At 47.7% G+C, this 12,160-nt stretch overlaps 2 protein-coding genes across 2 annotated transcripts; both read left to right on the forward strand.

The window, feature by feature from the left end:
* Positions 1 to 1,490: 1,490 nt before the first annotated feature.
* On the forward strand, positions 1,491 to 2,063 carry C4H20orf141 (chromosome 4 C20orf141 homolog). Its single transcript, XM_036183545.1, has 2 exons — positions 1,491 to 1,688; positions 1,776 to 2,063. The coding sequence occupies exons 1-2, from the start codon at positions 1,531 to 1,533 to the stop codon at positions 2,011 to 2,013; spliced, it is 396 nt and encodes a 131-aa protein (XP_036039438.1). The 5' UTR covers positions 1,491 to 1,530; the 3' UTR covers positions 2,014 to 2,063.
* Positions 2,064 to 2,659: 596 nt separating this feature from the next.
* On the forward strand, positions 2,660 to 3,133 carry Tmem239 (transmembrane protein 239). The gene has a single exon (XM_036184298.1). The coding sequence runs from the start codon at positions 2,684 to 2,686 to the stop codon at positions 3,131 to 3,133; it is 450 nt and encodes a 149-aa protein (XP_036040191.1). The 5' UTR covers positions 2,660 to 2,683.
* The last annotated feature ends 9,027 nt before the right edge of the window (positions 3,134 to 12,160 follow it).

The following is a 12,160-nucleotide window of genomic DNA, read 5'->3' on the forward strand; positions in this document are numbered from 1 at the left end:
AATTGGTGAATGATGTGAAGGGCAAACGACACTGGATCTATGGTGCCAGCTCCATTAACTCCAAACATGCCAAGGTCACTGGGCCTGGGTCTTTGGGCAGTGCTTCCTGGGAGGCAGCTTAACGCCCTTTCGATTTCTCAGTCTCTTCCTTTTCTGGGGGTTATGTTGTCAGTGTCTCCCTTACCCCAACCCCTTCATTTTTCCTTCAAAGTAGGAGTACTGTTTAAACTTACATGTCACTTCTACTCATCTTCATCACCAAACAGTCCATGTACTTAGTAGCTCTGTAACCACTGCCCTTCATAGATTCAGTGGGAATACGTTTATTCTTATTGGATAATTGTAACCAGTAATGGCGCCAATCCATTTATTCCATGTTCATCCCTTAATTTCATTCTTAGGAGGCAGCCTTAACTTTCCATTTGGAGTTTATGCGAGGCACAGTGTGCATGCCTGCAGCCCTAGCACTCAGGAGGAGGCAGAGAGTTACCAAGAGTTAGAGAGCAGCCTGCATCACATGGAAATTTCAAGGCCAGCCTGGAACACACAAACAGACCTTGCTCAGAATAACTTGGGATCAGGATGTTGTAGGCCTCTTAGGTTCACAACCTCTATCTTCTTTTTTTTTTTCAATTTCTCTGGGCAGCATCTCACCATATAGTCCAGGCTGGCCTTAAACACACAATCTTTCTGCCCCAGCCTTCCAAGCACTGAATTAAGGCATATGCTACCATATCCAGCTCTCTGTCTCATTTCTGAAACCATAACATTTAAAATATCCAAATGCATCTTCCTGCCACCCACAGCCTAGCTTGCCTCCTGGAAAAACCTATTCTGCATTCCAGAGTTGCAGGTCTGGCTCCCCCACTACCCCTCAGGCCTTACCCCACTTTCAGGGAAGAGAACTGGATACAGAAACATTGAATGCCTGAATGACATCCCAGACACACAGCCTGAGGAACTTCCAGGAAGAAGTAGCCTCTCCTCCCTTGGGCAGGAGTCCAAGTAGTCATGCTGTTAGCATGCTTTCCTGACAATCCAGAACCCATGGGAAGTCCCTGGGGCAGAGAAAGATTAGCCAAGGCAATAACCAAGGGTGAGTCCTAGTTCTCAGAAAACATTGATTTGCTAGCTAAGCCCCACCTAGGCTACTAGTGCTTATTAGGCAAGACAAACTGTTGCCCTGTCCTTAACTCAAGGTCCTCCCTTGACAATAAGTCACAATGCCCCAGGTGTCCAAATCCAGAATGGTTGACCCAAGTGGGAGGAGGTGAGGAGGGCTTGGGGAAGATGTGGAGTGGGGGTTAGGGGTGGGGGCATCTACAAAGAGCTGAGTTCCCTATTCTCTGAGCTCACCCTCAAGTGTATACCAAGGTCCTCCTCCCTCCTGATTCTTAATCTCCCAGCACTAGCTCTTCCTAATACCTTCAAGCCCCAGCTCTGCTTGCCCATGCCCAAAGCCCTTATAGACCCGTCTTATCCCTCCCAGTGATCTGGATACTGGAGAGGGGTTGAGTAGGTCAATGAGCCATGTGTGTCCCCTGGGATGTCAGCCAGGTCCAGCTCCTGGACAGTCTCCTAGGGCTGGGGGCACTCGGAGTGACAATTCGAACAGTCTTCTCGACAGCTGGCCTAGCCCTGCTGCTCCTGCTGCTGTTCAGCTTCCTTGCTTTTGACCTGCTTCATGGGTAAGTGGCAGCAGCCTGCCAGGTAGGTGTCACAAGCACAGGGACAAATGAGCAATTGCCTTGAGCTGCCATCCTCTCTCTCCACAGGCCCTCAGGTCCCACGCCGCTACAACATAGACTTCTCCTGATGGGTCAGAGCCATGGGGCTGGTGAAGGTCCAGGACAGCGGGCAGCTCCCCTGTTCCCAACAGGGCTAGTCTCAGGACTACTCAGTCTCCAGGATGCACTGCTCCTGCTGTTCTTGGGCCTTGGCCTGTTCTTGGGAGGCTCTGGTATACCCTTAACCCTGCTGGGCCTAACTTTCTGCCTCCATCCTTGGGACTAAGGGCCCTCTGAAAACTGAATGCCTTCTAAAAATACACCAGCCATTCTGCTTCCCCAGGTTTCTTCTCCTCCATCCTGAGCTACACAAGGGTAAGGTTGTGGGGTACAGGTAGAATACTCCATTGTGTTCAGCTTGAACCTCAGAGGCCATTTGAGAACTGGGTCTGAGGCTTAGGGCAACAAGAGAAGGCAGAGAAAACAGTGGATACAGCAACCAACTCCAGCCCTGCAGTTGGAGGAAGCCATCGAGGAGGAACAGGAGTTGGGAAGGCTTCCCATAAGCAAGGGGGGATGGTAACTGTGAGGCTTGCTGACAGCCTGGAGGGTCCATAAGTGAGAGACTCAAGTGAGTCTGACACTATGCACTAGCCCCTCTCTTCGCTGGGCCCCGCCCCAGCCCAGGTCATAATAGACTCCTCTGAGGATGGGGGGGGGTGAATGAGGCCGAGACTGGTTCCTGGCTGCCAGGCTGGCCTGGGCGCAAGAGGAAGCATCATGACTTAAGTGGCTCTACCCAAAGGTAAGTCCTGGACCCCAGTTCAAAGCCCAATCCTGCCCGTGCTGGTCTCCTCCTGACCCCTGCAACCCCACCTACCCAGAGGTCCTGGGCATCTATCTTCAGTGCTGCTCCTGCAGCTGGCCTGGCCCTGTCCACAGGTGCACCAACCGTGATGCAGCAGCCACGAGTAGAGACGGATATCATCGGGGCTGGCGAGGGGCCCCAGCGGGCAGTGCCCTGGTCAGCCTGGGTCACCCGTCAGGAGTGGGTGCGCTGGTGGGCATGCCACATGCCCCGGAGCTGGTCCCAGTGGTGGAATACATCAGGCTGGCGGCAACCACTACAGCGTATGCTATGGGGTCTGGAGGGGACACTCTACCTGCTGCTGGCACTGATGCTGTGTCACGCACTCTTCACCACTGGCTCCCACCTGCTGAGCTCCCTGTGGCCTGTGGTGGCTGCCATGTGGAGCCACCTGCTGCCCGCTGTCTTGCTGCTGGTGCTCAGTGCCCTGCCCGCTCTGCTCTTCGCTGCCTCCTTCCTGCTGCTCTTCTCCACATTGCTGAGCCTCGTGGGCCTCCTTACCTCCATGACTCACCCAGGCTATGCTCAGGACCAATAGAAGGGCATCCCCATCTTACTGCCTGTGTCTGTTGAGCCCTGGCCTAGGGCCTGAGCCCCTGTGGGAGGGAGGGCAGTGGAGCCTCAACAGACCTCAGACCCCCAAACACAAGCCTGGCTTCTGGGCCATCTACCTTAAACCCAGGATGGTGTCAGGGACAGGACAAATGGTGTAGCCCAGGACAAGAGGCCAAGCCACCGAGAACACCCATATGGATGTGGTAGCGTCACTTGGTTTCCCGTCAGCATCTTTGTGTCACAGCATCTCAGCCCTCCCTGCTTCAGGCTTCCTGAGAGTTTCCACCCACATACCCCTGGACTTGTCACGGATCCTCTCTACTTCCGGGAGGCGCACAGACTCGGTAATGGGCCTTACTGGAAGAAAGATAGATGGGGTGAGTCCTGGTCCAAAACCCTGGGAACCTCACCTCACTCACCTACCAGAAGAAATGGGGAATAGGTCAATCATCATAGTGAGTTTCGTGTGTGTGTGTGTGTGTGTGTGTGTGTGTGTGTGTGTGTGTGTGTGTATGCACACACGTTAGAGATTGAATCGAAGGCTTTGTGCATAAGCATACACCCCACCCCTACATACATATAGAGCCTCCAGATCTATTATGAAAGAACAAGTCCCTTTTCAGACACCCACACCTTGGCCAATTCATTATTTTGAACCTCATTGTTAAGTGGGTCCCTTTTTTTTTTTCCACGAGATTTTTATGATCCAAAGTCAGTATCTATTAGCAAAATTTTTTGGCTTTTTTGGTTTTGTTTTCATTTTGAGACAGGGTCTCATGAGGCCCATGATGGAAACTCACTATTTAACTGAGGATGACTGAGTTTCTGATCCTATTGCCTCTATCTACCTCCAGAGTACTGGAATCAAAACTTGTGCCACCATGCCTGGTTTTATGAAAAGTACTTGTAAGGCCAAAAAGCAGTTAAGATGTTTTGGCTCCAAGATCATTCTACAAGCTCAAAGGGCCTTTTGATCCAGAAGCTGGATGATGGAGCGAGTTTCCCTAGGAGCCCAGAGAAATCCTCTGTCATAGAATCTCAGCCCTAAAACAGTTAACACAGAATGGATGGTATGGATGAAATGTAAAAGGTTGTGTCATACAACCTCAAACTAGGCAGATAGTAAGCTATACTAGTTGTGCAATGCTTGAGGTTGGAGCCTGGTAGCAGGAAATGCTTGCAAAGCTGAGTAGGAAAATAATAGCTCAGGGATTTCCAAAATTGATCAAGCATGTTGCTGACATCCCAGAAGGTTTTGGAGCATCCATACTTCCTCAGAGTCTGGCCATTTACCTATCTGCTGACCCCTCCAAACAAAACTTTGAGTATCAGTTCCCAAATAAAGTGATAAACATGTTAGATAATTTGCCCACAGCCAGGGCACAGCTAACAGTCTTTGCCCACTCCCAACCCCTACCCAGTCCCTGCTGCTTCCCAACTCTTTATCTATTTCGTATCTAACTTTAAAATCTTTGCTTCAGAAGCTCTAGGCCAAAAAACTCTTCTGCCACCTACACACTCACGCACCTCAAATCACAGTTCATTTTGGCTGAAACCTGCCACAGTTTTGGAACGCTGTATGTCATTGGTTAGACATCTTTAGCTTTGTTGCCTAAACCCCAAACTAGCCCCTCCTGTTTCTTTGTAGTTCCCCTTGCAATGTGGCCATTGCAAGGGTCAAGGCAAGACATGGAGATGCTGTAGCTCTATGGTTAGCTGAGGATGACCTTGAACTTCTGATCCTCTTGCCTTTACCTCCCAAGGGCTGGGGTTACAGGGCTGTGCTACCATGCCTGGTTTATTTGGTACTGATGACCAAACTGAAGGTTTCCTGCATCTTAGGTAAGCACTCCACCAACTGAGCTACATTTCCAGCCCTGACAAGTCTTTCTGAACTTCATTTTCTACATGGGTAAAACAAAGAAAAAGACACTTGCCTTGGGGCATCTAGCTTGTAAGGTGAAGTGCCTGAACTAGCCCCTAATGCCACAACACACACACACACACACACACACACACACACACACACACACACACATACACTGTGACTATTTTGTCAGGATCAGATAGCCTCTCACCAGTGCCAAGGCCAGGCTGTTGAGTCCTAGGTCACTCTAGCAGGCTACTAAGAGGTGAAGCCAAGGTCTAGATGTCTACAGGGCTGAGTTGTCTGTGGTTGAAATAGAGACTAAGATGTCTAGCCTGGGTCTTTTACTAATTTAGCCATGCCTCACTAACCAGGGACATCACTCCAGAAACCTGGGACCATTCTAATTAAGGGGAGAGGAGGTTTTAACCAAGACCATATGCACAGGATAGCAGGGGACACAATGTCGGTGAGAACAAGAAAGGCCTCCCCCACCCCCATCAAATACATGTTCCACTCTCTTGACCTGCTGGTATGGGGCAGGTGAAACTAGGAAGCAGATGGGCAATCCTTATCAAATCAGGGGTATTCATATCCTATAAGCCAGAAATGCAAATGATTCTCATAGAGGTCCTCAGAGGGTCTTACTGTTCAAAACGTGGTCTCAGGAAGAGCAGTATAGTCATCCCTTAGCTCTTTAGATATATACTCTGTGGGGGGCTGGAGAGACGGCTCAGCAGTTAAGAACACTTGCTGCTCTGCAAGAGGATCCTGGTTCAGTCCCTCAAACCCACATATCAGCTCACAATCATCTGTAACTTCAATTGCAGGGGCTCTGAAGCCCCCTCTTCTGAGGGCACCAGGCACTCATGAGGTGCAGATACATGTGAGCACTCATACATGCACATAAAATACAACTTAAAAGTAAAAACTAGACTCTCAGGCTAAGGATGTAGCTCATTTGGTAGTGTCTGCCCAGCAATCAGCCTTGATATCCAGTACCACAGAAGCCTGGCTGGTAGTTTTTGACTGTTATCCTATCACTTGGGAGACGAATTCAGGAGGAACAAAAGTTCAAGGCCACCCTCAGCTACATATTAAGTTTGAAGCCAGGCTGGATTACATGAGACGACGTCTAAAAAGAAACAAACAAACACAAACAAAACCCAAAAGAGATTTTACAGCTCCATCTTAGACCTGCTGAGCTAGGTCCTGCATTTAAAGACTCCAAGGTGGCAAGTGGTTGAGAGGCACGGCACTGGACATCCGGCTGAGGATTTGACTGCACTGTTGATGGGGGCAAGGAGATGGTAAGGGGGAAGCATGGAGAGGGAGGCAGCAGTTAGAAGAGGCAGAAGCTACCAGATCAGTTGTGAGATCTTAGTATAAAACACAGTTCTCGTTGCACACATTTAAACTGTATAGTGGCACAATGTTGCTTTTTACAAGAAAATAAGGCATGGTGACTAGTGTCGAGAAGCAGAACGGCATGCATGACTAGTGGCAGGCAAATGGGAGTGGTCTACAGTGTGAGACACCTTGCAAAAAAGAAAAAACAGTTTCAACATAATTCCTGAAAATCCTTTCACGTATACAAAGCCATCCACTTACAGTTTAAACGATTTTAAAATACAACCTAACGGAGAGTGGAAACACTGGAGTCAAAGTGTCCTAAGTCTTTCCAGCTGGGTGAAGAGGAAAGAGGTGTTCCAACTGATGTGATAGGTGAATATCTGCCTTTCCACACCTCATCCACAGATTTTTGGTTTTTTTTTTTTCTGATGGGGCTGGAATAAGGGGCTAAGATCCACCAATGGTTTTTAGAAAAAATGGTCAGGTATGGCTTAGTTGATTCTCACCAACACCGTATCTTGATACTGAGTAGCACTATCAGTATACAGTACCAGTATGATACTGAGGTGTGTGTGTGTGTGTGTGTCCAATATGATATTTCTCTCTCTGTCTCATGGTACAGGGAGAAAAGAGGAACAGCCTGGACCTAGAAGGACCTCTAAAGATGATTAAAGGGGAATGCATGTATCTAGGTGCTCATTGATGAGCTCGCCTGGCTGAGTGGGACAGGCAGGAAAGGGGTCCCTAGAAGCAGGAAGACAGGCAGTGCCTAGGATACTTTCCAGGCTCAGTGTGGAAAGACTAGACTCTAGATGGTATACTCAAGGGTGACTGGCCTTTGGCCAAATTGAGGAGCGAGGAAGCCCGGCATCCAGGTCTAGAAGGCGACCTGAGCAGCAACAGAAGGAAGTCCAGAATCAAGGGCCTACCATTGGTATGCACATTCGGCTGTAACAAGGGGCAGGGGCTAGGGGAAGATCAATAGCGCAGGGGTGTGTCTCTGTATTGCTTGGGGGACACCTGGTCTAGGTGGTGTCCTCTGAAAATCCTGTCTGGCTAAGTGGAGAGGAGTAGTGAGGGCAGCTGACAAGCCTTGAGGTGGACTGATGTGTAGAGGGTGGACAAGGGCCTGACACTGATAAGAAAATCCCAAGCCCAGCCTAGGATATGAAGGCCATTAGCATCCACACAAAGGAGTGATAACTGTCCTGGACCATAGAGAGCCCAAAATTCCAGCATGGGGAAACTGGTGCTCAATGTAGCAATGCTCCCCCAGACTCTGGCAAAGATCTGTGGTTCTGGCTGTGAAAGGTTGGCCTTGGCTAGGATCGCCCAGGAGAGCGGGATTCCGCAGGCCTGGATGCCAGTCTTAGGGTGAATGGGGTGAAACTTGGGGGCCATGGAGAAATAGCAGGTCTACCATCACCAGGATGCCAGGTTTATTGCCTCCTTACCTACTTTCCTAAATCTCCAGCTTGCCTACCCCAGCAAGAGAAAACCAAGGCTTGGAGGGCCAGCTGCCTTTGGTGAGGATCTGGACACAATTAACTGTGTAAAACATTTTTTCATCTGAGTCAACATTTCCATTTATACTTTGTAATGAAACTTTTGCTTTCTTTATACTGATAACTCACTTTTCAAGTCTTTTCCATCTTAAAAGTTAAAAAAAAAATTAGGGCCAGGAATGTGACTCAGTGGTAGAGCCTGACATGTGTGATGTCCAGGGTTTGGTTCCTGATACTGCAATAAAGTAGTTTAAAAAGAGATTCATTAACATCTGTTATTTCTACCATATTTTCTCCTCTCTCTTCAAATGTCAGACCCCCAAATAAAATAGATGTTGGTGTATGCATCAATAGTTCACACTGTGTGTCTGCATGCTCAGAGGCCACAGGATAAGCCGCAGGAACACCATCTATATCCTATGATAAAGGGTCTCTCATAGCCTGAACTCAACAATTAGGCTAGAATGGCTGGCCAGCCAGCCCCAGGGATCTGCCTGTGTCGTCTTTGCCAGCACTGGATTCAAGTGTGGACCACAATACTTAGAGCATCCTTATGGGAGCTCTGGGAATCAAACTCTGAGCCTCATACTTGCGAGACAAGCACTTCACCTACTGAGCTGTCCTCCCAGCCCAACAGTTCACTTTTTAAAATAACCGAGTAGGATTCTAATGAGTGGAATACCCAATTTATCAATCCACCCCATTGACGGATGGACATGAGACATTTTCAGCATTTGAAATTGCAATTATGAAGTCTTGGGAACATGTTTTCATTCTGTGTGAGTAAACAAAGATGGAATGGCCAGATCAGACAGAACAATCTTTTCCATATCAACCATTCCAAGAGTAAATGGTGTTACCTCATTATGGTTTGTATTTGTATCTTTCCACGTGGCTGAAGATGTTGAACATCTTTTGACAAGATTATTTACAATCTGTCTTCTTTCCTTAGGTGTTCAAACTGTTTGTATTCCCTTAAATTTACTGGGCTTTAAGAGTTATTTATTCTAAACCAGAAATAGGGTGTTTCTTATTCTAGAAAGTATGATTTATAAAGACATTCTCCCAGGCTATAGCTTACCATCTCTTAACAGCTTCTGGGAGAACAGAAGTTTTACATTTTAATGAAATACAACTATAATGAACTGTACTGGTGAACTGTCAGGTGTTGATTGAACTCACCAAGAAGCTGGCTCTGGAAGCAGGTTTCCCTTTCCTCACCCCCATTTCAAAAAGAGCACGTTCGCATCAAAGTGTCTTCCAATCTCCCCTTGTCTGACGGTGGACTAACCTCCAATTTCTGTGACAGGAAAGGGAGAGGACTGACAAACTGCCCTCTGTGTGTCTACTCCACATCAAGGTGGCCTGGACCATGGAGGTCCCCCAAAATGCCAGTGTGGGGAATATGGTGCTCAGTGTAGCAAGGCGCACCCCCTGGTGGGATGTGTAGCTCTGGCCGTGAAAGGTCAGCCTTGGCTAGGGTCCCCCAGGGGATTGGGATTCTGTCTAGGAGGCAAGCTATTTAACAGAGGCTACTAATGTTTATTCATGACAGAAGTGCCCACAGCAGGGAAAGAAATCACAAATTCAGTCACAGAAAGCTCATTTATGGAGAGAAAGTTCAATTGGGAATTCCAATGGACTGCCTCAGCTTCCCCAATTGGCTTGCTGGATGTTGTGCCCAACTTGATGACATTATCTGTTGTCATTTCTTTTACTTGGACACCCACCCAAGGAGACACGCTGCTCCCCCTGGGATTCTCTCTATTGGGAACGCCAGCTGGCTGCCTAGAGGAGGCTTCCCCAGTACATTTCTGCTGGATGTTTTTTGAGCACACAATTCGATGTTTAGCTTTCACTTGCTTGCTCTCCACCCCCAACCCCACCCCTCAAGATAGGGTCTCTCTCTTTAGTCCTGATGTCCTGAAACTCACATTATGTAGAACCAGGCTGGCCTCAAACTCACTGAGATCCACCTGCCTCTGCCTCCTGAGTGCTGGGATTACAGGCACGCACCACCACCGCCACCTGGCAAAATTGTCTTTTTAAAAGGTGGGGTTTTTATTTTGTTTTGTTTTAAGATAGGGTTTCTCTATAATAGCCCTGGCTGTCCTGGAACTTGCTTTGTAGACTAAGATGGCCTCAAACTCAGAGGACCTCCTGCCTCTGCCTCCGAGTGCTGGGATTAAAGGCGTGTATCACCATTTCCAGTTTTTAAAAAATTACCGTTTTATTTAGTGTGTGTCCATGGGTGTGGACGCCAGAGCACAAGTTGTGGAAATCTGTCTTTCCCTTCACCACTGGAAGGTCTCAGGCTGTTCAAATATCCAGAAATGAGCTCAGCCTGACTATAGGAGGATTTCTGGCAGTTAGATTAAAAACCAGCGTTCCTCAGGAACTTATGAAGCCAGTTCCTGTCTATTGAAAGGAGCCATTCCCCTTACTGCTGGCAGAAGGAGCATATGGTTCTATTGACATGCACCTATAGCTGCATATCAAAGCCCATGCCAGCCTCCAGGCCCCCAGTCTTAGTTACAAGTACCTGTCATACATTCCACAGCCTCCAACATCAGCCTCCTGGCCCTTCCCTCCCCCGAGTTGCTCAGCCCCTTATAGCTGGCATTCTCTACTACCCTGCATGCACTCCCGGCTAGTCTTACCATCCTTACTCACCAGCTTGCCTCCCTATGCTCCAGTCTCTATGCCTTGCTATGTCCAGTACTCCCTCCCACTCTCCTGCTTCCCTAGCCCTGGCCACGTCCAGTCGGCTTTCTCTCTCTGCTCTGAAATCTTCCGGATGCCTCTGGCTGGTCTCTCGTAACCGTAGCATGGAGTGGTGATGTCAGCAGTCGTGCCCCCCCCCCCCCCCCACATACAACCATATTAGTTCCAGACATCAGCAAGCACCTTTACCTATTGAACCATCTTACTAACCCCAAAATATATACTTTTTGAGACAAAGTCTTCCTATGTACATAGTAACTAACTTGTTAAATTCACTTAATACTTAGCAGATTTCCTTTCAAAATAAATTTCCATTCCATTTTCTACACAGATAATCCTGCTATCTGCCAGTAAGTCTTCTTGCTGTCCAATCTCTAAGATTCTTTAGATCTCTTGTGTAGTGGCTAGGACTTCCTGTATAACACTGAGCAGGAATAGTGAAAGTGGATATACTTTCTGATTTGGGGGAGAAAGTTTTCAGTTTCTTTCATCAGTATGATGTTAACATCAGCATGTTAAGTTTTTGGTTTTATTACTTTTAAATTTTATGTGTAAGGGTATTTGCCTATACATATATCTGTGCACCATTTGTGTGCCTGGTACCCTGGAATTATAGCTGGTTGTCAGTAACCACATGGGTGCTGGGAATCAAACCCAGGTCCTCTGAAGAGCAGCCAGTGCTCCTAACCACTGAGCCACCTCTCCAGCCTTCATTTTGCTATTTTTCATCCATTCATGGTCTAGAAATAAAATTTCTTAACTGGATAAAGGTCAGTCATCAAAAACCTATAGTAACCTAAACTATGTTTAATGGTGAAAATTAGAAACAATTCCTTCTAAATAAAGATTTGGTTAAACAGGGCTGGGGACGGTGCTCACCATTCGAGCACTTGAATCTGGGCCTCTAGAACCTAATATAAATCAGGCATGGTAGACCATATCTGGAGTCCCAGCATGGGGTTGGGGTGCAGGGGAGGATCCCCGAAGCTGCAATGGGGGGAGGGGGCAGGGAAAGCCAGTGAGCTAATCAGTGAGCTCCAGATTTTGTGAGTCCTTGTCTCAAAAACGAAAACAATAGAGTCGGGCGGTGGTGGCGCATGCCTTTAATCCCAGCACTCGGGAGGCAGAGCCAGGCGGATCTCTGTGAGTTCGAGACCAGCCTGGTCTACAGAGCAAGTTCCAGGAAAGGCTCCAAAACTACACAGAGAAACCTTGTCTTAAACAAAACAAAGAAAACAATAGAGAAAGACACCCAATGCTGAGTTCTGACCCCCAAATGCATGTACACAAGTGTCTATGCACCTATATACACAAATTTTCTTAAATTAAAGAAAAAACCCAGTCATAGGGAACTAAGAACAACTCCATATCCATTGTCTCTGAATCCTTGCTTGTGTAAGGACCACACATAAAAGTTTGAGCTGCTCTGGTGGCTGCGACTCCCTTTGTCTATGGGGGGCTTCAGAACTGTCAGGTGTGTCAAGTACACAGTCTCAAACATCATTTAAAAATTGGAATGGTTTTTACATCCTATTCATTTGGTTGAGTGAAAAAGCCCAAT

This window comes from Onychomys torridus, chromosome 4 (genome assembly GCF_903995425.1).
Source record: "Onychomys torridus chromosome 4, mOncTor1.1, whole genome shotgun sequence".
In the NCBI taxonomy this organism is placed as follows: domain Eukaryota; kingdom Metazoa; phylum Chordata; class Mammalia; order Rodentia; family Cricetidae; genus Onychomys; species Onychomys torridus.

Excerpts from the sequence above, each read along its gene's own strand:
- C4H20orf141 (XM_036183545.1), top strand. The coding sequence starts at position 1,531 with ATGTGTGTCCCCTGGGATGTCAGCCAGGTCCAGCTCCTGGACAGTCTC. Across the intron at positions 1,689-1,775 it reads GCTTTTGACCTGCTTCATGG|GCCCTCAGGTCCCACGCCGC; the intron begins GTAAGTGGCAGC and ends CTCTCTCCACAG.
- Tmem239 (XM_036184298.1), top strand. The coding sequence starts at position 2,684 with ATGCAGCAGCCACGAGTAGAGACGGATATCATCGGGGCTGGCGAGGGG.